The sequence below is a fragment of the Pollicipes pollicipes genome, unplaced genomic scaffold, assembly GCF_011947565.3.
Source record: "Pollicipes pollicipes isolate AB1234 unplaced genomic scaffold, Ppol_2.1 Scaffold_4295;HRSCAF=5057_pilon_pilon_pilon, whole genome shotgun sequence".
Taxonomy (NCBI): domain Eukaryota; kingdom Metazoa; phylum Arthropoda; class Thecostraca; order Pollicipedomorpha; family Pollicipedidae; genus Pollicipes; species Pollicipes pollicipes.
In genome coordinates, this window is record NW_023596461.1 from 37236503 (window position 1) to 37262894 (window position 26392).

Genomic DNA, 26392 nt, shown 5'->3' on the forward strand with positions numbered 1-26392 from the left:
AACAAAACATTGTGTCCTGCAAGCAGAACCTCTTGAGCTGTATTACCATAAACTCCCGTTGGGATTTATTTTTGAGGGGAGCTCACGGTGAAATCCAGTGTGATAACCAAAACCTGTGCGGAAATTGTGAGAAAACCTACAATTTGCTAGTCCCCGCGGGTTATGCAGGCGTGGGATCACACTTCTTTGACATTAGAGTGTGAATCAAGCGCTGGCAATGGGTGTGATCACTGGTAGTGCGTACCAATGGCTTGTAATGATATTGACATGATGAGGAGTGTGCGTGCGAAGTTTGTATTTCTGATGGAAAACTTGTTTTGGTATTCTTTAAATCTAACGACTCCCAATAAAATGTGATGTATTGATACCTGCCTCTATCTTTAGGTGTGCTTTTGAACATAGCAAGGCAGTGATGTCGGCAACTGAAAGAAAGACTAGCATCCATGCTGCACGGGTGTTCAAAGGCAATTTTCTACATCATTATGATCTTACCAACATTTTCAGCCTACCGAGGTATTATAGCATGTAATTAATATATTGCATGCCATTATACTAGCAATTTATTTTGGCATCACGGGCAGGTTAATGCAACTCATTAATGCGCATGTTTGGTATAAGCCCGCATGATACAGCTTTGCAAATTTGTCTTTCACTCGAAAATTCTGAAAATATAGTGTTGTATTATTATGGGTGCACATACGGATGTCTCAACAAATGTTGTATACAGGCAAGCATTGCTCGTAAGTCATCATTGTCAAAGTCACTGCAACTTGTGAGAGATGCTGGGGCTGAGAAAGGTGGAGAAGTATTGGTGTATTGGTGTTCGTTTCTTGGATACAACCTAATAACGTTTTTATCATGAGCCATGTGTGCACCGGCAGCTTCATCACTTCCTTGCATTTTGCCCATCTAACCATAACTACATCATTCATTTCATCATTTCACTACATGCACTACTTTCTTGTTATGCATGTGTTGTCACTTGCGTGAACAATATTTTTTAGTGAAGCAGCCTGATGGTTGCAGCATGCCGCATGGCTGTGGAAGCAGTAGACGTGTTTGAATCTTTGTTATATATGTTTTGTGGATTCCCAAAACAGACTGAGCAAGGGATTTCACTTATTGGTTGTGTATTTTGCTGAGGGTGATTTGTATATGGTATCATGTGTTTTTGGTCGCTCATATGCCATATGCGGACTTACTACAATAATGCATCCTAGACGCATCTTTTCATGATTAAATTTATTCTGAAAGCAGCAGGGATTGCAGTACAAAAAAACGTGCCATTGTTCATTATGCCATGCCACAGTACAGCACTGAAGTAGTGCAATGATGACACCGTTCACCAGTGCCATACGCAATGTACCACATTGGTCGACTACTCTATGCCAAGGCCATGAGATAACAGCTTATAATTTATCAATGACGGGTAACAGCTGATTTACAACTCCAAAGGACTATCAACAGATTTACAACTCCAAAGGACTATCAACAGCAAGAACGCTGTTGAAGCGCAATGGTTATATCAGGGTTAACTAGTAACTGCATAAGTAATCCTATGCAAGAAAAACATTCTTGGTAGCTAGACCTTACCATATTTACCATGGAAATACCAATGCTTTACTTCAGTTCATGGAAATGTTAGATTTATTCATTTTTGATTGTAACTGCATTTTTAGTAACAAATAATAAAGTAACTACTATGCTCATCGCATATCAATGACAGGACTATAGCGCTGCAGGCAGGGAAAGATACATCCAGACAAAATATTCACAGACAAGCCATTCACTTACCCGCCATCCAACACAGCACCCAAGACGAGAATGGCCGGTTGGCGTCAGCTGCCGCACGTTTCGAGGCATTGTTTAGGTCTGGATGTCAGATTCTGCCAGGTATTGCTGTGGTCATAAAACCATTCCATGACGCCATCAAACAATGACGTAACGGGACGCAATTTAGCAAGCTTTGAAAGTCGGATACTGGGAGCGTTTTTGAACCGTGAAAGGTTATCAATAGTTACAAGTAAGCTCGCCCATCATACCTGCTGCTTATCTCAATATCTTCAGATGTGGAACATTCCCTTAAATGAAATCGATCACCCTATACCATCCATATCTAGAATCAAATATCAATCATTTACATGCTACTTTGGAATTGACGTTCTCTCCCACCACTTGGCACAAAACAAGGACGTCTGCGCTGAGGGATGAGTTCATGTTCGGAACGCATGGGGAACGTAGTAGTCTTTTTTAAGGGAACGCGACGCACATTGTCACACCTTTTCTGGAAGGCTAGAAACCGCATTAGTTACATTAGCGCCCAGGCGCCATGGCGCAGCCGGCATTCTAGCCCGAGTCCCCTTGTGGAGTCCGAAGAGCTAACCACTCAGCCACTACGCCCTCTACGCACGTTAACACGCGCTCGTGTGGGGAATCAAATTGCCCCCCCCCCCCTCCAAAGGTTTTTCCAGAATGGTTTCCGAACGGCACGACGTAGCTGCGCCACATTTTGCATAGCTATAGACAATTGAATAGCAGATTGTTTGACATAAAAAATTTAGATGTACCTTGTAAGGTCGCTGACCTATGGCAGGTCAACGTCAGACCATGGTTTCCGCGAGGGCAACTTGTAGGGAATCATCCAATCTGATATAATAACGGAGTGTTTGACGAAGCCATACATCTCTGAGATGCTTTCTTACGCACCACAAATATTGAATAAGCAAATTACGTTGACCTAAGGTCAGGTATGAAAGTCAGACCAACGTCAAAGCCAACCCGATTTATTACTCTAGGGCTTGCAGTATGGGATAGTTTGTGGTGCTTATTTCAAATTTATTGACAGCAGGAATCGCATTATGCATCTTCCATTGACTTCTTAGAGGTCAGAACAGGTCATTGACCTAAGATGACCCGGTCGACACTTTGTTTTAGGAACATACTGCCCAGCGTAATCTCTGTCGGCTATTCAAATGCAAAACTCAGAGCAGTCTCGTATGATTTTGGTCACCATGACCTTCAAAAGGTCAAGCAGGTCACTGACCTCAAATGTGCTTGTGATCTTTTGTTTAGAAATAGTTGCCTCGGTTCTGAGGGTGCTTTAGAGACCAACCTGGAATTTGGTCTTGTTGGACTTTTTGACCTGAAGGTCACGACCTAGGAGGCTCAAACTTTGACCTAAGTGAGTTCACGTGATGGCCAAGACACCCTGTAAATTTGGTGTATCTAGCTTTGTTAGTTCCCCAGATCTCAGCGGGGCTCAAGTTGCCCCCCCCCCTTGCTCACCCAAGTGAAGGGTATCTAGCCGGCCACCCGGGCGCTTGTTGTTGGGCTCAAGCCAAATCACGTCGAACGTAACGCAAGACGCCAGCATCTGTCTTCGCAACTTATACATGATGCACGCTTCCTTTAAGGTTTAGGCCTGCTTTTAGTCAATAAACACTGCTCAGTCGGAGCATAAGTGGTACGCCGATCTCGCGGTCTTGTGTTATCGTTCCCAGGTAAAGCTTTCGAAGCTTTCCGTATCTGGTCCAACTTTGTTTCCCAGCGCAATTAGACAGCTCCGTTCTGACGCTAGCCAGAACGGGAGATGGCATGAATAGAGGTGCTCACGCGGGTCGAGAGAATAGTTTGTCCGACAATTGTAGGGTTTTTCTCCCGTCGCCATTGAAGACTGATTGGACCCTGTTGAGACGCCGTCTAAAATATCCGCAACTCATAAGGCGAGAGCTGGTAGGTAGCCTGCAAAATTGGATCGTTTGATCCTCTCGCCGCCCTGGATCAGATTTAGGTAATCATGTGCAGACGGTGCCAATCCATTTCAAGCATTTTAATGACGAAGCTGCCAAGCATTCTCCAACATGCATCGTGGATGCTGCAATAGACGCTTAACGCTCCATTTATCAAATGTTGCCTGCATCTGACGTGCGGAACAGATGAGCCGCGCATGGCTGACCTGCGCAGGTCGCGACTAACGGGCCTGTTTACCAGTCGTTCGAGACCGGAGTCGCGAGATAGCGCACGCGGCCATGTATCAACGCATCCGGCGCGGCACGTGAGATTCGAGCGGCGCTCCACGCCGGGCGGGCGGCGAGCGCGCCAGCCGGCCTCGCAAACAGCCCACTAATATCCCCAATCACGCGCGTCTCCACGCCTCGAACGCACCGTCACGGGCCCGCGGGCGGGTTGTTTTGACCGGGACTTCGGTCGCCCCGGCGGATACTGCGCTAACGCCGCGGTCGTATGCCGCAGACGTCGCCGCGGCGGCGGCGGCCGCGCATTGTCGGCGGCCGGCTCCGAAAAATGGCCGGCCGATGGTGACGCCGCCTGGTAGCCGAGCGGCGAGACGGACCTGCAGTGCCGTCGGCGCCGTCTGCGGCCGGGAACTTGGGGAACGATGCAATGAATACGCATTCGAGCAGCAACCAGGTCGTTTCGCTGCAGGAGGTGGGATCGTTGTTGGATGGCACCTCACATTTTGTCAGTGTTCTAGAATTGCCGGCTTTGGGTTTAAAGCAACACCCTATGAGGAGTAGTTTTTCACTCCTTTTCCCCAAATTTTATGTAAATTTTTCACTCCTGCCTGACGCCGTCTAATCGCACATGCCAAACCCATATTTCCCTTTCTGAGGCCTTCAGATGTCATCCAAAGCCGAGCTCACATGAAACCACTAACCATAAGCAAGGCTTTACAGAACCTGGACACCTATGGCTATGTCCTGCCTCAACTACATCTGAATCATGTCTGTGTATGCACAGAGCAAGGGCGCCAGGTACCTCCAAGTCTAAGAACCCCAGCGACTCCAGCCGCTTGCATGCATCAAGTTTGACTTGTTCACAAAATGCATGACGATCGGCAACTGTGTGCCAAATACAAGGTTTTCACGCATCCCCAATTTTTTAGGTCTCACCACCACACCACGAAAGCAGAACCTGGTGTAAACACCAGCAAGGCCTGGAAGAGAATTTTACTCCACGTATTTCTTTTTTCCCAAGGAAACTTGACCACTAAATTGCATCACTCCCGAAATGCAAGAGTGAGAAGTTCGAGAAATGTCTTCTAAATTAAATTTACAAGATGAATATCACCATTTGAGAACTTAGGTTAACAGATTTTAAATCAAATCAGCTGATTACACAATTTTGCGAGAAAAGTATCGGCCTTTATATTTCTTTAGCAACTTTTGGTTTTCTTGGTATCATACGGGTGTGATACCACTTTATTCTTCCCTCCTTTCCGATTGTCTTTACAGGCAACATCTGCTGCTTAAAATGTTAACCAATTTCTCTGCAAGATGCTCCAACTGCAAACTTGCGCGTTTTTGATACATAAATTGGATTATTTCGCCAGCCGCCCAAGCATGTTTGATATGAGCCCAAGAGTAAACAATTCACAGGAAATGAAGGCGACAATTTGAATTACGGAACTTATTTTTACCGCCATTTTTGCCCTGCTAAACCCTCGGTCAGCCGTTTTCTTAGTTCATGGCGGTGCCCAATAATGATAAATCTAAGCCTGTCGGGTGAGTAACTCATCAGGCTACCTGACAAGGCTACCTAATGCTGTCATACAGAGCTTTGGGACAGACCTGACGCAGCTAATACAGAAGTGTTTGATGGCGAAATGCTGCCCTCTGGATATGTTTATCATGCACACCTTTTACTTGTTTCGTATTTTAATCTCGAAGGTTGGCGGGCATGACTGATGTTTATATTTCGGGGGTGACTCTGTCTGCCAGCAAACCATGCGAAAAGTGCTGACTTTGTTTTTTGGGGAGCAGGAAGAAGCCAATAAGTCGCCTGTGGACCAAGTAGTTGCTTACCTAACCTGCTTTCAGCACATGATTGGTAACAAGAGTTAGCCATTTTATGTTTTAATCCATCGAGTTTTGTCATTAGACAAATTATGATGCCACAATGCATGCAACGGGCTTATTTTGTTCCATATTCTTGATTATTTGCCCCAAGTTTCTTGAAGTGGTCCCTCGTGGCTGCTTTAGCCAAACGTTTTCCATAGTTGTCATGGTTTCTTGACTGGCAAATGACTGTACTGTATGTATACACTATATTTTTAACATAGGGATACTTTAAGCTGCATAGCAATTATAGAATGACGTGAATATCAGTATGTAACATATAGTCAGACCATTCCATTTAAAATGTGAAGCTAGCTTCTTAAACTTTGTCATTAAATATGTATAAACAAGCTTAAATAGATGCCTTTGCTGCAAATGAAAAGGCAAGGGGCAAAACTGGAATGTTCATCTAAGTCATGTTACTTTTGGAGAAGAGATTGTTTTGTGAAGCATACCCATTATTGTCCTTGACATAGGTTAACCATGGCAATCAAAATAAGCTGTTCAAAGTCATTTAAGGTCTTTTATTTGTGTGTTGTCAATTTTGTCTGTCGACAAGCATACGCAAATAAACTAAATGAAAATGTAAGGCGAAACTAGCCAAAATTAGCTTTATCACGTTTTTATCACGTGCGCTGCTGTCAACAGATAGGTGAGTTGAGATGATGTTCATTCAACATGTGGGCTACTCTAAGTTAGGTTAAGTTGGTTAAGTTCATGGCAAGTGGCAATACGAATTGTGCAGGAAGCAGTAACTCACAACTGCTGCTGTGATATAAACAGGTTGGACAGGATAAGACGAAGTGAAGCCTCTTTAGGGTAGGCATAGTGAGGTCACGTCCATGGAAATAAGCATTGGTATTTTGTAAGAAAGAGTGTCAAAACGTTTGTCTTCCCTGACCCCATCTTAACAGAAGCCAGAGGTATGTCTATTGTGTTTGACTTGGTCATGGGCTGATGTGTAGGAATCCAAGGCTTTTTTATTTTCTGAGTGTTGTATGGTTGTTGAATTTTCTGTTATTTTGTTATTGGCTTTCTTTGCTTTGTTTTGTGTGAACAGTGGTAAAAGATGTTAAAAAACAAAACGGTTTTGGCAGGTTTATGGTATTACGTCTACGTCAGCTTGAAATAGAAGTCTTTGTTTGCTAAAGCATCAGTTACTAGCTCACAAGTTCCATCTTTTGTGAATTACTTTTTTCACTCCCGCAATGTCTTTTTGCGATGAAAGTTTTCACTCCCACCCTAGTTCAAAGCGATTCTAGTTCACTGCATTTTGTGCCTCTCTCGCCGCATTTCGTATTTTTCTCCTTAGGGAGCGGGGGTCGCTCGGTGTCAGGGCGAGAGGGGGTTTTGGTCCTTTCTACATTCTGGGTGTCGGCCAACATTCCCAGGAGATTCACACTTTTTGAGGGATTTGATGCCGTGCTCGAGCATCATGAGCGTTGCCAGGTCATGCTTACCTAGCCGGATGCTCTGCCTCACGCTCTGACGGCAACTGTTGTCTGTGTCGCACGCGCAGAACAGACGAGTGGCGATTGGAGCTGAAATGCGCATGGTCCGACTAACCGAGTTGTTCACCATCCGTCCAAGTCTGGAGCTGGGAGATGCCGCACCGGCCATGTATTAAAACAGCGCGCGAGGTATCCTGATAGATGTTAGGTGAGGAGCCCGGAGGAGGGCACGAGGGTCCCGCAGTTGGGGATCCTGCTGGTCGGCGGTGGAACGGAGCGTACATCAGTGCGTATGCATTTTGACAGTAGCACTATAGACGTGTATCTGAGAGTGTTCTCGTACTCACATACCCTGTTTACATGGGCAGCCGGTGGTAATTCTAATTAAGATCGGAGCGGATCATACGACGTTAAACCTCTCGCCGAGCTGCGTTTACGTGGGCGAGACTGGCTTTACGTCGGAATGGCAAGCAAGTTGAACTGATAAGTAAAACTATAAGCCACTTTATGGCAATGACATAGATGACGTTAAACTAACATGTGTTAGTCCATCCGTACATGGCAATAGCTCCAAGAAGTGCAAGCAAGGCTACTGCCTCCCATTTCGCAATGTGGATCATGGTTGGAGATTGTGACACATGAATACTTGTTGCTATTCAAGGACTAAGACATCAGCATCTCCGGATATTGGCCAATGACACTCACACACTAACCACACTGATCAGCTGGGCCACCCGGCATAATGTCATGTACTTTGCCCAGCCCCAGAAACATATCATCTACTCCCACACTAATGTATTCATGAGCAGCTTGCAACAATAAGCTGAGCTACAGAAATGGCTCCTAAATGATACACAGTTAGTGGCCAAAATTGTGTAACTATTTTTGCACCCCCGTCCAATGCAGCAGCAATACCTGAGGGCAGCATTGCCATTCAGACTTGGCATGGACTAGAAGGTCAGAATGCAGATATTTGCTTCCTTGACCTACCGGGGTTGAAATACTGCTTTTGATATCCTTGCAGTCAGCAGCATTGGGCTGACATGGACTGATGGCTAGGTGACACAACCAGCTGTATTTGCACAGTCCCAAGATCAAAATATGTGAACCAGCGAGAGAGCTGTGTTATGACGAAAGCAATCTTAGCTCAAATTTCATAAGAATTTATTCGTTATGACGAAAGTTGAGTTCCCTTCCTCATCGTTCGCCAAGCCATTCATCAAAAAAGCGCCAAGGTAACAGCCTGCTCACCAGTACAAAAATAGGTAATGATATGCATCACAGACATGTTATCCATGCAGCACACCCCTTTGTGTTAAGTATTACTCAATTCATGTACTGTGTTCTTGTACGTGAAATAAACCAACCTAGATTTAGCAGAGTGCTGATGACAGCTATTTACATCCAGTGTTCACATTTGCTTTATTGATGTTTCCAAACCATCATTGGGCAATTCTGGACCTATTGTTAAAAATATTTCACATTCCAAACCAACTGCAATTATTTTTATTTGTTGAACCTCCGTATCAAGCAGGAATTGCCGAGTTACCTATCTCACTCACATTAAACTGACTAGGAACCAACAGCCTAATTGCATCAAAAGCAAACATTTAAGCCCCCTACATTTAACATTTAAAACATTTAAGCCCTGCCATTTGATTACAGCTGGTCTACCACTGTGATGTACCTTTATATTTCCTTGAGGAGCCAGTCATCCAATATTGAACCCATCTCTCCATCCCATAGCTTGTCAACCAAATGTTAAAGGCATAGGGGGAACATCTGTAAAATAATCCCGGGTCCTTTAGGCAATCACTTAATGAAAGAAACTTAGTAGTATTATCTGCTAGAATTTCAAGAGGAATTCAAAAATTAAGGTGAGAACAAGTCAAGGCTAAATAAAATGATGTTAGTTCCACATGGTTTTTGAAAGTATGGAGCCTGCTCCACATGTAAATTAATGTAACCTTGAAACGGAAGGATAACACCGAACACTGCTGACACCTGCTGTCTGCATTGATCAAGGGCCTAATAAGCTTAAATTGCGTGAACATTTCTGCGCCGCTTGCCTCCCAATGCCCTCAATAATCGCAGTGCTTGTAGCAGCATGGTGTTCACTTCACCTTCTTTCTCTTTTTTTTCTTTTCATTTTGGACTTGGATCGTCTTGAGCCATGGCCAAAAACCCTTGAAAAAGCGACAGCACCAAGCAGATCTGAAATGGTCTTGAACAGAACTGTATGCGAAAGCACCATTTACAGAAAGTTTCCTTTAGCAGCCTTGACCACCGATAATTCGACCGAAATCCCTTACTGAACGGATGATTCTCTCACGAGAAGGGATTTCCGCCGGTGCATGATTCGAATCAGCGGAACGGCGCGTCAGCTTATACATGGCCCCATAGTTCCGATCGAGGACGAGTCCCGGCTTAATTCGGATCGCAGCCGCCCATGTAAACAGGGTGATAGTGGGCTTGGAAGGGGGTGGGTGTAATGACACGTTCAGATTCTTTTGTCATTTCAAATTGCGATCTTTTACGCCAATTGCAGCAAGGATTCGAACCCACAACCCTAAGACGACCTCCTCCATCCCCTTCCCTGGTTTAGCTGATACTCGCTACATGCATGTTAGCATACACTTGTACAGTTTCAAGTGTTTCGGCATCGCTCACTCCATTCCTCTCATTACATTAGCCGGCACAAGTATCCTCCCCTATCCTTGTCATGCGCCTTCAGCCTCGGCCGACATAGTATTCGACCACAATGATTCATTACCTATCGCGTATCTTTAGGGTGGTGTGTAGCCCCGCAGGCAGGGGATTCGGTGAGGCGCGCATATCAAACAAGATATGCCTTTGGCCAATGACAAATTACCAATAAAACGCCTTACGTGGCATGGAACGAGTTAGGCGGTAACAGGCATGAGAGTATCGGCTGGCATCACATGTGTGATGCCAGAAACTGAGCTAATAGTACCACTCACCCCTGGCATCCCATACCTATGCATTTAATCGATGCGTTGTAATTTCCTGAGAGTTTAACATCTGGAGGTCCACTGATTTGCATGTGCACGTTGTTCACAAAAAAAAACGATGCTTGGAAATTAGTGATCGGGTCAAACAAGACAACTAGAAAAGGCTACGCAGACGGGACGTCACGATAGGACTAAAATTTGGTAGCCCGCAGTATGTTTTTTGATTGGTGCTATGCAAAGGTTGGTTGATACTAGTCATATGAAAAAGCGGTGATTTCGCTATTGAACTGGATGGCAAGCCTGTTCTACACCCTTATTTTAATGTTATGTGAATAGATATGATAATTTTTCAGGTTAAAACCTCCATAGACCAGTCAATACCAGGATCTGATCGCCAAAATAATTCCTACTAAACCACGTTTTCACTGTTTTTAGTTGCAGCACCCGCGCCATATTCGTCAAGGTCAAAGCGCGTGAAAATCTTTATGTGATGCGTTTTTGTAAAAACAGTTTTTACAGGTGAATAACACATGACATGTAATTTTTACGTTACATTAATCAATGGGCAATGATTGCGCACATTTCTTCGCACTACAGTACCTATATGGAGTGAAATATAAAACAAACGTTATATGATGAGAAGCCAGGTGCCAACAATGTTGCTATTGCTGTGCCATAAACCTCCCATGTGTTGGCTATCTTGCAGATCTATAATGTTGGCTGGGTTAGACAAAACTGGCGCGCAGAGAATAATCCCCCCCCCCCACCACTACCCAAAAATATCTGTTAGACTATTTTGCAGCTGAGATATGGGCCTAGACTCTGACTTGCAGAAATGGCAAGACTTTCCAGAAATCAGCCTACTTGACAGGAAAATTCTGCTAACACGCTATATCTAAGCCGCCCGAGTAACCACACCATCCACCCTGACAGCGCTCACCCTAGGGCCACAGGATGTGCATTCCAACTTCTCAATGCGCGTTCCAAGGTGCTGCGAGTCCGTCTGGCCCGCCGTATCCCATTTCCATCCTATGTTGTTGTTATTGCATGTTGTACTCTTTTGTACAGACTGTTTCTAAGCACTTCCGGCTGGAGTTCATCAGGATAAATCACTGGTAAATGGGTTTCCTCATCTGTCTGTTTGGGGCAGGCTGGAAGCGCATTTCAGCAATTATTTTATGGCTCTGTTGCAAACCAACGCCATTTCCCAGCTTTCAATGTTCCATTGAATATGCCAAGTTGAAAAATAGACTTTTGAGCATATTTATGCTCAAACCAGCAGCAAAGTTCAGCGTTTTCACGCCGCCGTCGCGTTGGTGCCATATAACTTAGTCCCATGATGACCGTACAGCATCGCTACCCAGAATGCAGTAATGCGGGAGCTTGGGGCCAAGGGTCCAAACTTCAATCGAAAAAGTCTTTGATTTTGCAGTAAGTTTTGGCAACTGTGAATAAGCCTTTGCGATGAATGCAAATTTATCGGTGATATTGGTCACGACGAAAAGGACTAATCACTTGTATACACGGCCCGATCTCATTCGGCTTAGGCCGCACTGGTCGGCCGTCGCCGCGTCTGTGGACTGGTTAGCATTGAAATATCTGAGCCTTATGTGGCCGGCACGCGTAACCACACAATAGAGTTGGTTTCATGGCCTAGCCCTGCTCTAGCTCCTGGAATGTCACCGTAGTCCCCAATGCGTCCCGAACGCACGCACTGCACGCACAACAAACTGCACGCAACGACCCTTGCTTGTCGGTACGGGCGTCCGTTTTCTTCCTCGTCAGAGACTATTTGCCTCTTGTTGCTGCGATGCCGTCCCGTGGGATGGACCCAGTTTCGACGCGCAAGCTTCATATTTTCGGTAGCTAAATACCTTGTAATGACTATACAGAGACCTCATGACACCAAAATATTTTGAATCCGCCTTATTAGACAGTATCTGCATGAAGGCTACATATTCAAAGAAAAATATAGTATACAAAATGAGCCCATTTCATAGCCGTCACCACTTAACAAGAGCACACAGGGAAGATGTGCCGTACTTGTGGTGATGGCGGCGTGAGCCGCGCCGACATCATAGCGTATTTGTGCGTGCGGGTTTTTAGACTGGATCAACAAGCCTATCATATCACATGTGGTGAACATCGCTCGCGAGGCCGAACATTAACCACGTGATTTTGGAGAATGGGCCAAGAAACTGAGCTATGTATGATCCCAGCCGAACCGGGTGAAAATCGCCAGCAGCAGCGGTACACTGAACACTGGTTTCAGATACATTCAAGGCCCGGCTAAGCCACGTCCCGGGGAGTTGAGCATATCCTGCTTCTATTTCCAGCTTCGGAGATCGCAGCGCGCCTCGGCGCCGCGCTCCAGACCGCTGTCATCCCGTCATCCTCCTGGACAATTTCCGCCGAGAACTTTATCGTGTCGAAGTCACGCCAGGAGTGGAGAGACTTGTTTTCCGCGCCGCGCGCGCGCCGCACAATGCTCGCCAACTCGAGGGCCGTCTCCCGGGCGAACAATTGACGACTGGAGGCCTAGCGCGCGCGGCCGCCGTCCCGCCGGCAACGGCGGCAGGTTTGATCGCAGTCGACGACGCGAGCCGGCAAACAACCGGCGAAAAACGGATCTACCGACGCCAGCAAGCCGAGATCAGGCGACGTTGGCGACCGCCGCGGACGCGAACGGTGCGCCACAAAGGTCGCTGTGGCGTCGGTTACGGAGAATGGGGCTCTGCGGTGGAGTGAGAGTTGTGGGGCATCCGAAAATGCTGTCCGTTTGTTTGGAAAAATGTTGGATAGTTATATGTATCTAATGATTTGCAGCTTGCTCCATGAAGATTGGCTGATGCACTTTTTCTTTGTTTTTTGTTTTATAGTTTGAAACGATTATGCCACTACGCGCAACGCTCGCCTTGCAAAAAGTTGCATCTTCTTGGCCTTGAATCTTCGGGCTAGAAGCTTACTTCGAACAATTTGGAATTAATTTCTTTATTTGCTACCTAGTGGAGAACATGATGGTTTTTCAAATAACCGATATCACGACACTGAAATTTGAAAAAAACAAGATATGTCTAGCAGATTTCGCTTCTTGAACATAACGCAGCTCAGTTAGTTTCATCAGCGGCATTATGGCGTATAAAGGCCGTAGCAATCTTGTAGACGATGTCCGGTAGGACGCCTCGTGGGGCTAGAGACCAGTCAGCCGATGACGGATGCGAGATCAGTCGGCTGTTGTCGCACAGCTGATGCCAAAAACCCGGCTGATTGAACCGGACATCTGTGCCAACCAACATTCATAGGCTGGTCAATGCGTTAAAAGGTGCCGTTTAGGAGAAGGCAACGAGGGTTGGTCCACTGGTGCGGCATTTGCGCAGTAGATGGTTTGAAACTCTGTCGATTTAAATCACCAGTATTGATGAAGTTCAAAGGACTTGTGGTTTGGCGATTGCAGCGACAGCATCGTGAAAACACGTATATTCTAGGCTTTTGGTCACCATGGGCAGGAAAAATAGCTGTGAATTTCTTCGGCAACCAATTCTTCCACGTTTGGTAAACTGCCTTCGCGTCCGAGATGAGATTCGGCAAAGGTAATGCTGGCCCGTTTTCAGACAATTGCTGGTACACGTGCAGATCGGGTCATTTTGGGTTGCGTGATTACGTTGCGGCCGCTCTATTCGCTTACACCATGAAGTTGTTGGTTCTGCACCTTCAGTTTTCGTTGTTATTAAAATTTAATATCAATCCTTAAAGCTCCCCCAAAACTGACCGATGCACTATTTAGGCACGATAACAGATAGAGGGTTTTGCAACTTCGACACATCATTTTACCAGTATGATCATCCGCTTCCTTGGCATTTTTATTATGGTTCGAGTCGCTTTAACACCGAGTCGTCGGGACATGAACCGGTTTTTGAACCGTGTGATTCAGATTTCTGGCCATTTGAATTGTCACATTGTCAGTCGTAGACGAATGGATGAGGTGAAATTAAGGCAATGACGCAATGCTGCATAAAAGCCTCGCCTGAATAAACAGATGACAAGCAAATGGCTTCGTGGCTTGACAGTTTTTGCAACACAGATTTGTGAGAATTGGGCTTCTTCCCGTAGAAAACACACATTGGCCAGCCTCAATGCACTGAAGAGACTCTTCATGGTATAATGTATCCTAAGCGCTGTAAATCTCGTTACCCGTTTTGGGATACCGGATCCTCTTCGCTCATGTTCGCACGCCATTTGGAAACGCATTCAATGAAGCACCTAGAAGTAGGATCTGCATCGAATGAAAGACGTCCCCGCGCTTTGTGCTTTGTGCAAAATTCTGCGTGAATCAACACTTCGTGACCGAGCTTATGATAAGCCTGAATGACCATCTGAGAACGAACATTAAAGGGCACCACGGCGGAAAGCTACCCTTAATTCGCTGAGAACCCGTGGCCATGTGATACCAGCAGGCACTGCTCGTCATTGCAGCTGCGCGAGAGTCTGCAGCTGATCAGACCAGCGTACACAGGCCCGTCTCCTACAGCTGCGCGAGATTCCGCAGCTGACCAGACCAGCGTACACAGGCCCGTCTCCTACAGCTGCGCGAGATTCCGCGGCTGACCAGACCAGCGTACACAGGCCCGTCTCCTACAGCTGCGCGAGATTCCGCAGCTGACCAGACCAGCGTGCACAGGCCCGTCTCCTACAGCTGCGCGAGATTCCGCAGCTAACCAGGCCAGCGTACACGGGCCCGTCTCGGAGCGCGGCGTTTGCTGGGGATATCATGGGCATAGTGCAGTCTTCTCAGGATTCTCGAATTTGGCATTTGATCCCTACAGGCGGGGGAGGTCTCGCCGACATACCGGGTGGAAGCCGCTGTTGTGACTAGCTTGTGCGTAGGCGTGCATGATTTGCTACATGATAGGGCCAGGCACATGCAGGTTTAGGTGTGACGCCACTCGGGGCAACAGGTACGTGCAGTTTTACCAGGTGATCAGTAGTAAGCGATAGAAGAAAATGAAAAAGAGACCAAATGGAAGTTATATATATATATATATATGCATTATATATATAGGTATATATACATATATATGTGCACATATATATATATATATGCATTATATATATATATACATATAGGTATATATACATATATATATATATATATATATATATATATATATATATATCATGCATGTATATAAGACACTTGGGATGGTACGATATGCCGGCATATATCGGACAAGTAAAAAAAACTCACAACCTACTGATGGGAATAACAGCAAACATATTAAAAGCTTAGCCAGAACTTGATGCCGGCGGATATCATTATTGCACGCCCAGTTCATGACTCCAGTCGGCCACACCACGTGTTTCATATCCTTCACCTACGATTTTCAATCGAAATTCTCCTTCGGATATCCATTGCTAAATGCACACGTAGCGGGGACGTTGTTTTTGGCTATAGCATATTGGCACAAGCACCTTAAAAATGCCTCCCACCATTTCAGTTCGGTCCCAAAATTTTAGCGTTGTTACGGAGCGTTCATAGCACACGGCCCATCTTCACTTATTGGTGCTCACAAACACCCTTTATTTGTCACCTAAGAGTACAGCTCCCTCCCCCGCCCACCAAACCCCTGAATTTACGCTCGCTGGGGATGGACAGCGTCGACGGCATCCCGCCCCCGGTCCAGTGTCGGTCGGCCCCCGGTCCAGTGCCGTGTCCAGTAGGACAGGGGATCGTGTCGGCCCCCGGTCCCCCTGGTCCAGTGTCGGTCGGCCCCCGGTTCAGTGTCGGTCCAGTGTCGGTCGGCCCCCGGTCCGGTGCTGGTCGGCTTCCGGTCTGGCCCGGCGCATCCGAGCGCGTCACTCAGCCGTCCGCCGACGGCGCCGGCCCGCTCACGGCCCCTCGGCATGCGCCTCGGCCCGGCAGGCGGCGACAGACCGTGATTTTAATGGCGGCCGGCCGCGGCCGTCAGATCAGTAACTCATCGTCGGGCGCATTTTAATCTCGCCTGAGGGCCGCCCGACAGCTGGCGAAGACGTGACGAGTGACGGATATTGAGTTTCGACACTGGCCGGCGACGACTGTCGGCTGCCGGCGATGGCGCACGGCGCGGCGGCCGCGACGAACGGCCCGAGGCGAGCGCTCCGGTGTCGGAGCCAGGGGGGGGGGGGGGGGGCTCTGGGCGCCGACCTCGGTGCGCCACAACCGCGGGGTCCCGGCGGGATCCGCTGACGGATACACACATCCCGGATACACGCAGGCTGCGGATTATTCAGGGCGGGGTCGCGGAGGCGGGACGGGACAGCGGCACCGCACCCGTCACGTGCCTCAGGGACACCCGTCACGTGCCTCAGGGGGCGCGGCTCCGCGACTGTCGAGTGGGCGGACACAGCCGCCGCGTCGCCGCGCTGCCACGGGCGCATTACGCCGGGACCGGATCCGGACTTAACCGGGATATCTTAATGACCGGCGGCGGCCCGTTTAATCATGGACGGGCTGCGCGCCGGCCGCGAACCTGGTGACCCCTGCTCCGGCTGCTGCCCCGACCACCGTCCGGCTGGTGCCGCTCCAGAAGTGCGGCAAGGGTCTGTTGTCTCGCCGCCGATCAATGAGGCGGGTCCGGCGTCGCCCACGACGCGTCGACGACGACAGCGGCAGGGGAGGAGGCGGCCGATGTCACATCTCGTCTCGGTTGAGAGCCGGACGCTGCGCACAAGGGTGGGGAGGGGTGCGCCGGAAACGCCCCCGCGGTCGCGGGCTTCTGCTGAGTTATGTCGGCGAGGGTAGAGGGGATGGGCGTTGTCCGAGACACGTCTACGGTTGGCAGTGGCGGATTCAGAGGATGGGAGCAAATGTAATTCACGCATTTCTTCCAAAAAAGCATGCTTCAACAGAAGACACAACGCACGCGGTGATTCAAATGCAATGCGCGGCACTCTCGCCCCCCCCCCCCCCCCCGTTTAACAGCCTTGGGCGCGCCCGTGGCGCAGGACTGTGATGAGGGCGACCGTCCCCGGGGGCGTGATGCCGAAGCCCTGATGAAGTTGCGGCTGGATGGACGGAGACGCCGCTGGGAGTGGCGCCGTACGTCGTAATGGGCGGCGTCGGCGCTAGGGCCCCAGGCGGTGGGTGCGGGGGCTGGCTCTGTCGCCAGGTGGTCGTGTCGGCTGGACGCCACTGCCCAGGCGGAGACGGCCGGGTAGCAAGGCCGGACCTGGCGCAGCCCTGACGCTGCGCCAGCTGCCGCCGTCCACGCGAGGGACGCGGACGGAGCGGGCGGCCGCGGTGAAGCCACCACAGAACTTGTGTTTGCTCTTGTGAGGGCTTACAATTGGCGTTCGTGGAGAGCTATCCAGGCGTGCTGTCTCATCATGATGCGGTCTATAGAGTGCATTGTGAGTCTATGCGGTTTTGTGATGTTTTTATGCGTTTTTTTGTGCTTTTTTTTGTTATGTTATGTTATGCGCACTTTTGTGAGCCTATGCGGAGTCAGTGCACTAGGCACTGGAGGACGCCACGTCGGGGGACCCCCTCCCCCACCCCAGCCCGGAGGTGGTCCGGTCTTGGTGGACGGCGGCCAGAGACGCCTGGGTGCCGGCCTCCCAACAGCTGTTCCGTTATTGCACGTCGACGTCGCTGACCGCTCGATATTGAAAGTGGACGGACTCGCCTCGGCTCTCCAATATTCCGGCACATCGTGGGTAAACTGTTTTTAGAGGGTGCCTACGCCAGACGCCGGCATCTGGGTCAGTCGGCGCCTGGCGCTGTCTTCAGACTGCTTCGGTTGTCGCCGCCGTAAAGCCTGGCGGGACACTCGGTTCAAAACCGAGCTCGCCGACTCTGTCTGCCGCCGACTGCAGTGACCCATGTCACAGCACGGCGTCAGATCTGCACCTGTCCGCCAGCTCGCTCACTTCACGGCTCGACGGGTGGTCGCAGTCGGGCGCGTGTACTCGGGGAAACACAGTCTACTCCCGTCCCGCCAGCTCGGACGGCGCCGTTTTTCCCGCGCGAGCCGCGCCGCCTTGGGGCGCGCGTCCGACCCTAACGAGGCACCATCGCCGGGCAACTGTCCAGTGCAGACTTCCCGCTGGAAATGGGGCCGAGGGCGCTTGCAGGCTGAGACACGCCCTAATTGTATGTTGATCTTGGGACGGCTGCTGCTTTTTACGCATGGCGTTTTTAGGATTGCCGGCGTGGCTTTATTGTTCCACGCGAGTTGGACGATGGTAATTGAACAAGAAACGGAGGCGGCGTGAAGGCTTTGATGTAAGGTAGATGGGCTCAGAATAACATTAAACGGTATATGCAAATACGATGTATGTATATGCCCTTTAAAATTCCTGCAAATTGCCAACCGAAAAGTCCCCTGATATGTTATGAAATGCTGCACAATCATTATTAACTTGTTTTTCTTTGTAAAGCATATTGTCTTCCTATTGATAGGAATTCGTGGATGGTGTGCCCTAGCTTAGTTGAAAAGCCGTACAATTTGTTCACGCTGATGGGAACCCACGCTCCACCAAACCTTACCTACCACATGCCTTCACCTACTTATGGACATACAGTGATGCCGTTGAGATGTCTTTAATGCATTACGCGGGAAGTGGAAGATAGCTGGCTGGCGAACACGACGAACTTCACCAGCGTTTCTGCCAAAGGGAAATGTGGACTTTGAATGGCGACATCAATATTGTAGCTTATCTTCCGCGAAAAAGTGCTGCACTCTGTTGCGATGCATGCATAAAGCAGGCTACCCAACTAACTGACGCTGAGTGACTTCGACCCACTCTGAACGGATGTGACCGAGTCTGCCCGACTTATGCTGAATCTTGCCAACGATGACTGAATCTGACTGCATGTGACTGACTTTGAGAGCGGTCCTGGCCGACACCAGATCCTATGTCACGCTCTGAATGTCTCTGAGCTGGAGGTATCTTATTTGTATTCTGAGTGTCTCTGAGTCTGCGCGTTTGTTAACTATCCTCTGAGTGAAGCCGCCCGGGTCCGTGTGCGCCTGAGCAGCTGCTAGCCTGTCGACCAGGATGGGGGGGGGGGGGATGGCTAGCATGCCACACACGACTTCTGGCGGCACAAGGAGAGTCTGTAAAAACAGGAGATGGAAAGACAGGGGACACGAAGAGCACGTCGAACGTGCAAAGCAAATCATCGTACCCAAAACACAATCTTTCTGCGCCACACTCTGTGAAGACAAGCGAATCTTTCCAGTCCCCGCGCGAACCTTGAATAAGGTCTCGTTCCGGTCCACAGGCTTCCTGAACACAAACGTGGAGCGCGGCCGGGCGCGCGTGACCAACAACGGCCTGCTGGACCAGATCGCGGCGCTGCACTGGATCCAGGAGAACGTGCAGGAGTTTGGTGGCGACCCGGACAAGGTGACGCTGTTTGGCCACGGCACCGGCGCCGCCTGCGTCAGCTTCCTGCTCAACTCGCCGGCCGTCGTAACCAGTGAGTTAGTTGGTGCCCGCCGCTGCCACCACCCTGGGCAGGACGCAGGACACTGCCTCCGGAGGCGGCCGGCAGCCAACAGGCAGCATGCAATACATAGGCCCACATTAACATTTCATTCCAGGGCTGCATTTTGAATAAGGTGTGGTCAAATTTCCCGTGTGAACTTGCGAGGGGTTCTGGGCGACCGGCTGGCCTTTGGACAATCACCGGCCCGATGCCTGATTGAAGCCAAACGTATTTGTCGTATGAATGTCATACCAATGGCCCGCAGGAGCACCGGTTTCGGTCGGTATACGGTAACAAGACCCCACGGGCCACAGCTGCGGTACATGGTGGACGGTGCCAGCTGGGGAGCCGTGCCGTGAGCTCCCCCACATCCCAGTATGTTAGCTGTACACCGGCCCCAACGATCGGGATGACGATGTCTGGGCGTGGAGGGGCCTGCGCTGCGGGCTAGAAGGGATAGCCGAAGATGCCCCCGCAACAGAACTCACCTACGCAGTGAAAACGCATGCCGAGACCAAGTGATACTTTCAGCTGGGGCGCAAAGCTGGGGATCAATTAATTTAAAACAGTCAAAAACGCAATGTCATCACGGCCATCCAAAAACAAACGGGGCAGGCGAAAGGAAATGAGCTTATGCCGCATGAGGATTTGTCAACCTTACCAGACTCACTTCTGCCTCTATGCTGGTGACGCTAGTGCATGAGGTACTTTCCTGAAAGGAAACAATGCGTTGGTCATCCAGCGTCGCTTGCCTCGATGTTTAAGTCCGCCGGGTGTAATGTTGATTTCATTGCGTTGCGTTGAAGCTGGGCACGCTTTTAAGCTATTGACAGTTCGGCTGAATGACAAGAGTGAAATTCGTGTAGGGCCTGGCTGTTGCATAACACCACACATGTTGGTTGATATCAACTCGTTTATATCCATGAGCTGATGAGAACAATGAGTCATGGGCGCATAAAGATTCTGGCAGCCGATGTGTGCAAACCAAAATACCTACCCGGGCGCATATCAGTCGGAAAGGAAGCGAACAATCGAGTGGCACCTCAGGATTTTACGTTGGCGCTTTGAGATAACCACAATTCGGGGGTTAGCTCACCTTTGCAAGTGGGCACAGCGAATTGAGTAGAAACTGACGTGACGTGCCTATACGCCCAGGCCCACGCTGTTTAACAACATCCAGTGTGAGCCAGAGCCATAAACGCCTTATTAAGGCATGATAACTTGCAGGAGACACGCTGAGGGGTGTGACATTTTCGTCATTTGCCTGAAGTTTGTGGATGGTTTCCCAGCGTTATTACATAATGTGCATAAATCAGTATTTCGTGTAGTCCTCCCGGAAACCCACCATGCCACTGACCTCAGTACACAGAAGAGTGATTAATGCACCACCGTTTGAATAAAATTCACATAACGTTTGGTGCTCGTACCATAGCAGTGGTACATCCACCGTTTATAGCGATTCAGAGGACAGCTCAGAACGCGTGTAGCTGGGGCGCCAATGCATCATTAACAGGCAGTGTAGAATACCACAAAAGACGGACAGGGACGTTAGGGGGGCACTATGGCGCTGGCACCGGTGGCAGCTGTATTTACCAGCTGGTTATGTCGCAATAGCGATGGAGCCGCTGCACTGACACAACAAACGCGCACTACCGAAGCAGCTCCGAACAGCCGCTGAAGATTGGAGAGGCGTCTTACAGGTCCTACACCACCGTGTGGCGTCCAAACTTTGGTGCTCGGAAACACCCTTGAACAAGCCAGTCGCCCCTTCAGGTCCCGGCCGGCCCGGTTTGCTGCGTTCGTGTCCAGTGGCGGCTTTACCTCACTCGCCCTCCGCTCTCAGAGAATCTCCTCTCCTCAGGACCCCCCCCCCCCCCCTACCATCGTCCACCTTTTCGCCGCCTCGGCATGCGCGGCCGAGAATGGTCACCGAGCGGGCTGGGAAATCCCCGACCGGCGACGAGCGGCGGCGGCCGGGCGGATTTTACGCCGGGATAACGCCTCAAATGACCCCGGCCGGCCATACATCCTCATATGTAGCCATCCCGGCGCTATAGGCCCGTGGAGCGGCGGCCATTAGATTAAGGAAGGCAGATAAGGCCCGCCTTTGTCTCACATTGTTGCCCCGGAGCGGGCCGATTGTGGTAAAAAGCAAGCGCGCCGGCCGCTGCGCCGCGGCCGCGCAGCTGCCATCTCCCACGGCTCTCGTCGGGCGGCGATCGTGGCGCGGGCGGCCGCCGGCGCGGCGCTTCAGACGCGCCCGTTCCCCGCACTGGCGGCCATCAGCGGGTATCTCCATAGCCGGGGCGCCCGTCGGCCGCTTCCACTCGGCGCGCGCCCGCCAGCTTTATGACCGGCGACGAGAAAAACGGCCCAATTCATTGTCCCCCGGCGGCTGCCAGCCTCCTCCGTCTTACTCATGGCTTCGAATTTCCATAGTTTTCCGGCCGCGCCGCGTTCCGTTCTCTCATCGCGCCCCTCTGGTCCGTTCTTCGTGATGGGGATGAGCCAAAGGATCGAGAGCGGGTCGGGACAGCGGGGGGGGGGGGGGGAGGGATGGATCAGCTCGATGGCCAGCTGGGTCAGTTTTATTGTGCGCATGCGGAGTGACGTTCCCCATCGTTGTCCGCTAGGCCCGCCGTATCCAGGAGGTTCGGGGTAGTTCTCAGGTTGGAGCTCGCGGACTTCTTGGATCTGTTTACCCGTTGAGCATGTTGTCCCGAAGTGTGGGGTTCAAGATCGCATGGTGGTGGTGTGGCTGATTTGTTTTATGCGGAAACGCTGAGCACGCTACACCAGAAAGCGTGCACTTTTTACACATTTCTCATGGAAATAGATGTCTCGAACGACCCCATTGCATTACATTAATGTTGCTTCACCGTATCCAACCAGGACGTAAGGCGGAAGTTATCAGACAACTCCTTTACAAATTGAGAAGTGACGCCAGTGGCTAAGGCCTACAAAAAGGTGATGCTGGTCACATAGAATAAAGTTCAGAGGAAAGTAACCTCACTGACGCACACAATCGCCAACCAATCATCAACCGATATCACTAACCTGCGATGCATGCTCTTGTCAAGAGACATCTGCAAGGATTAGTTAGGTGACAGGATTCGTGAAGAATATGGCTGGGTGCAATGCTATTTTTATAGATACCATGGCTGTCCTCAGATATTACTGCTGAGTGTGAGCACTGAGCAGGTACGCCCGAGCGTTTGTCGAGGCGAAATGTTCTGGCGCAGGGATTGTCACACAGCGTTACACTTTATGAAACTTTTGTTTTTTTCTTTTCGAACTTACCAGTCGGTGTGACAATATTTGCAGCTTGTTTTATTTGACAGCCTCCACTCGTAATTCGAAGCCCTGCACAATACGTGTGAGAAATGGCGAACTCTATTTTCAGGCAAAGTTGAACGTAATCGCCTTGGACCAATCTAAGCGAAAATACAAACAACTTTCTGCGAAAGCTGGTCAGAAAAGCCACGCCCCATCAGGATTACATGAGAAGCTGTTGCCCAACAGCAGCAAACAAACGCCCCCCCCCCCCCCCACCCACCCCCCAGGCCCGTAATCCGTAGTATAACGCTGAGCTATGAAGCTCGCTGGCCTAAAACTATCTGGTGACAAAGAACAATGAACGGAATAAACCAGGATAAGTGGTTGGGTAGTTGCCTGATCAGGCTGCAGGGCAAGCTTTGAAAATATGCATGGCAATAGGCGAGGAACATGTTTTTTTACCTGAAACAGCGGCCTCCCTTATTTTGTAGATCATGATCAATGAACATAATATGTGCTATAAGTGTCTATGGCAGTATGAAACAATTTGATGTAAACAGGCCGCTGGTTACATATAGTCAGGTTGTATAAGCCACTGCATTCGACTGCGACAAATCGTCACATATTTGCGTCAAAGACCTTGTCGTGATTGCTATGCAATGCCATTTACAGGCACAGAGATTATGACAAACTGAGCGGAGCCGTTTTCTCGAGGAACAGAGTTCTGTATCGAGCACCGAATGAAATTCAGTTTGGCAATCCCTTGCCGACCTTTGACGCAGTAGTGAATGAGGAACGCGCCTGGTATTGATCACGGCCTAGCCGTAAATCAACCGGCATAGGTTGTGCTGCCTGGCGAGCCTTTTTAGAACCCTTTGATGATGTTGAAAGGTCGTCTGAACAAACAAGAGATGCATGCGGAGAAACGAATGTAGTTTCCTCCGCTGGATTAGGTAAGTGATGCGTATTGGGTACAAAATACGTAATGCCCTCGTACCGTTTCACTTGTCCTGGACTGACGCATGCTTATCTGACGCCACCAGCCGCCTGAACCGCACCAGCCGCCAACAGAACCAGGCCGGCTCCAGACTGACCCAATCTAGTTTCCTAATGGTGCCAAAGGGTACGGCTAGCTACGGCTGCATCCGTGCACAGCTGAAATGTGCCGTCCCCTACAGACCACTGCCGAAATAACCGGTGTCCGTTCGCAGCTGGCCCGTGTTCGCATCCACTCCGGCCCGTGCCCTTCTTCTTTAACACGCACCGCCTTCGTCGGGCCATGCTCATCTCCGACTGCCCCGAGCTCGTCTCACGTGGCCCGTGCTTGCCACCGGCTGACCAGCGATCCGCTGTCTTATCCGACTGCCCCGAGCTCGTCTCACTGTGGCCCGCGCATGCCACCGGCTGACCAGCGATCCGCTATCTTATCCGACTGCCCCGAGCTCGTCTCACATGGCCCGTGCATGCCACCGGCTGACCAGCGATCCGCTATCTTATCCGACTGCCCCGTGCATACCACCAGCTGACCAGCCATCCGCTGTCTTATCCGACTGCCCCGTGCTCGTCTCACGTGGCCCGTGCTTGCCACCGGCTGACCAGAGATCCGCTATCTTATCCGACTGCCCCGTGCCTATGTCCTACCGGCCCGTGCCCGTCCCCCTCTGACACGTCCCCATCCGCCTCCGACACGTGCCCGTCCCCTCGGACACGTGCCCACCCCTCTGATACATCCCCGCCCCCTCCGGCACGTACCCGTTCGCCTCCGACACGTACCCGTCCCTCTAATAGGGATCCGTCCTCCTCCGACACGTGCCCGTTCGCCTCCGATATGTTCTCGTCCCCCTCTGACACGTGTCCGTCCGCAGAAGATTAGGTGTCCCCTCCGACTGCCCCGGGCCCGTTTCCACCCGGCCTCTCTGACTGTGTCGCGCTCGTGCCCGCCCGACAGGCGCCCGGCTGATCGGGGCGCCCGTCTCCGGCAGACCTGTTCCACCGGGCCATCGTCATGTCGGGCTCATCGTTGAGCGGCCTCTCGGCCGTGCAGGACCCGGCCCAGTACGCAGTGGCGCTGGGCCGCCGGGTCGGCTGTCCGGTGCCCGGTGACCTGCGACTCGACCACGAACTGCTGGTCGACTGCCTGCGCGAACAGAATGCCGAGCGTCTGCTGGCCGCCGACGTGGGCGGCTACCAGTTCCTGCCGACGTTCGGGCCGAGCGTGGATGGCGTGGTGGTGCAGGGACAGGTGCGACGACGCGTGCGCAAGAACCACGGCCGCGTATACGACCTCATGTTCGGCGTGGCCGAGCGCGACGCGTTCACGCTGCTCTCCGACGAGGACGTGCGTGGCGGGGTGGATGCCGCGCGCCGCGACCGCCTGCTGCGCACGTTCGTGCGCAACAGCTACTGCTACAGCAACGTCGAGATCTTCTACTCCATCATCAACGCATACACAAACTGGAGCAGCCCGCGCCGGCACGCCGCCGCGCTGCGCGACGAGACGATTGCGGCGCTGAGCGACGCGGCGTTCGTGGCGCCCGTGACCGCCGACGCCGAGCTGCACGCACCGGCTGAGCCGGTCGAGCCGGTCGGTCGCGACGGCGACAGCACCTACTTCTACGTGTTCAGCTACGAGCGCGCGGCCGGCGCGCCGTCCCAGGTGAGTGACGGCGGCGTTTCGTCGGATAACGGGCGGAGTGGGCGACCGATGTGCCGGCTGGCGCCGCGAGGCGAGGCTCGGGGTGGCCCTCTGAGCCGGTATGCCGATAACTTGGCTAGGAAAGCCCGCCCGGTGGTCGGAGGTGACGTTATTAAATCGCGCCGCGTATGCTGCGAGCCGTTGGAGGCCTGTCAAAGCGGCTGTAAGCGGCACCAAAGCGGCCGATGTGTGCCAATCGGTGGATATATCGCCGCCACATTTTACTTGATAGACCTGACGTTACCGAAGTGAGAGGTGTGATATGCTTTTGGAAAACGAGACGAAGCGAAATGAACACGAGGAGACGAGAGCGGTGTTCGGAATGAAGCTCTTCAGGCAGGCTTATTGACAGTGTGAGGTGCTTCACCTCGAACCTTTGTCAATTTTCGAACCTCGAGAATAGTAAACTAGAGGCTAGAAATTAGACTGCTTTCAAACTATTTAACTTAGTATAAGACTTGCATACACTGCGTCCTGGGTAATGTTCATGAACACCACGTGGAATAACCGAACCTTATTGAGAACTTCGACAGCTCTGTTGGAAAATGTTTTAGTTTGGCCGAGATCTATGCTAGCAGATCGGAAGCCGAAGATGTCCGACACAAGGGCCCGCGCCCATGCATTCGCCGTTGACAAGCTTGTTCCAGGGAAATGCAGGGAAATCTTAGTAT

At 50.7% G+C, this 26392-nt stretch overlaps 1 protein-coding gene across 1 annotated transcript in view; it reads left to right on the top strand.

Annotated features, from left to right (window-relative positions):
• LOC119097496 (neuroligin-4, Y-linked) overlaps positions 1 to 26392 on the top strand; it is a 127480-nt gene that overhangs the window by 67670 nt on the left and 33418 nt on the right. The window contains exons 4-5 of the mRNA XM_037220526.1: positions 19544 to 19741; positions 25009 to 25682. Of these exons, the coding sequence (XP_037076421.1) occupies positions 19544 to 19741; positions 25009 to 25682 (872 nt within the window). The remainder of the gene's footprint in view (positions 1 to 19543; positions 19742 to 25008; positions 25683 to 26392) is intronic.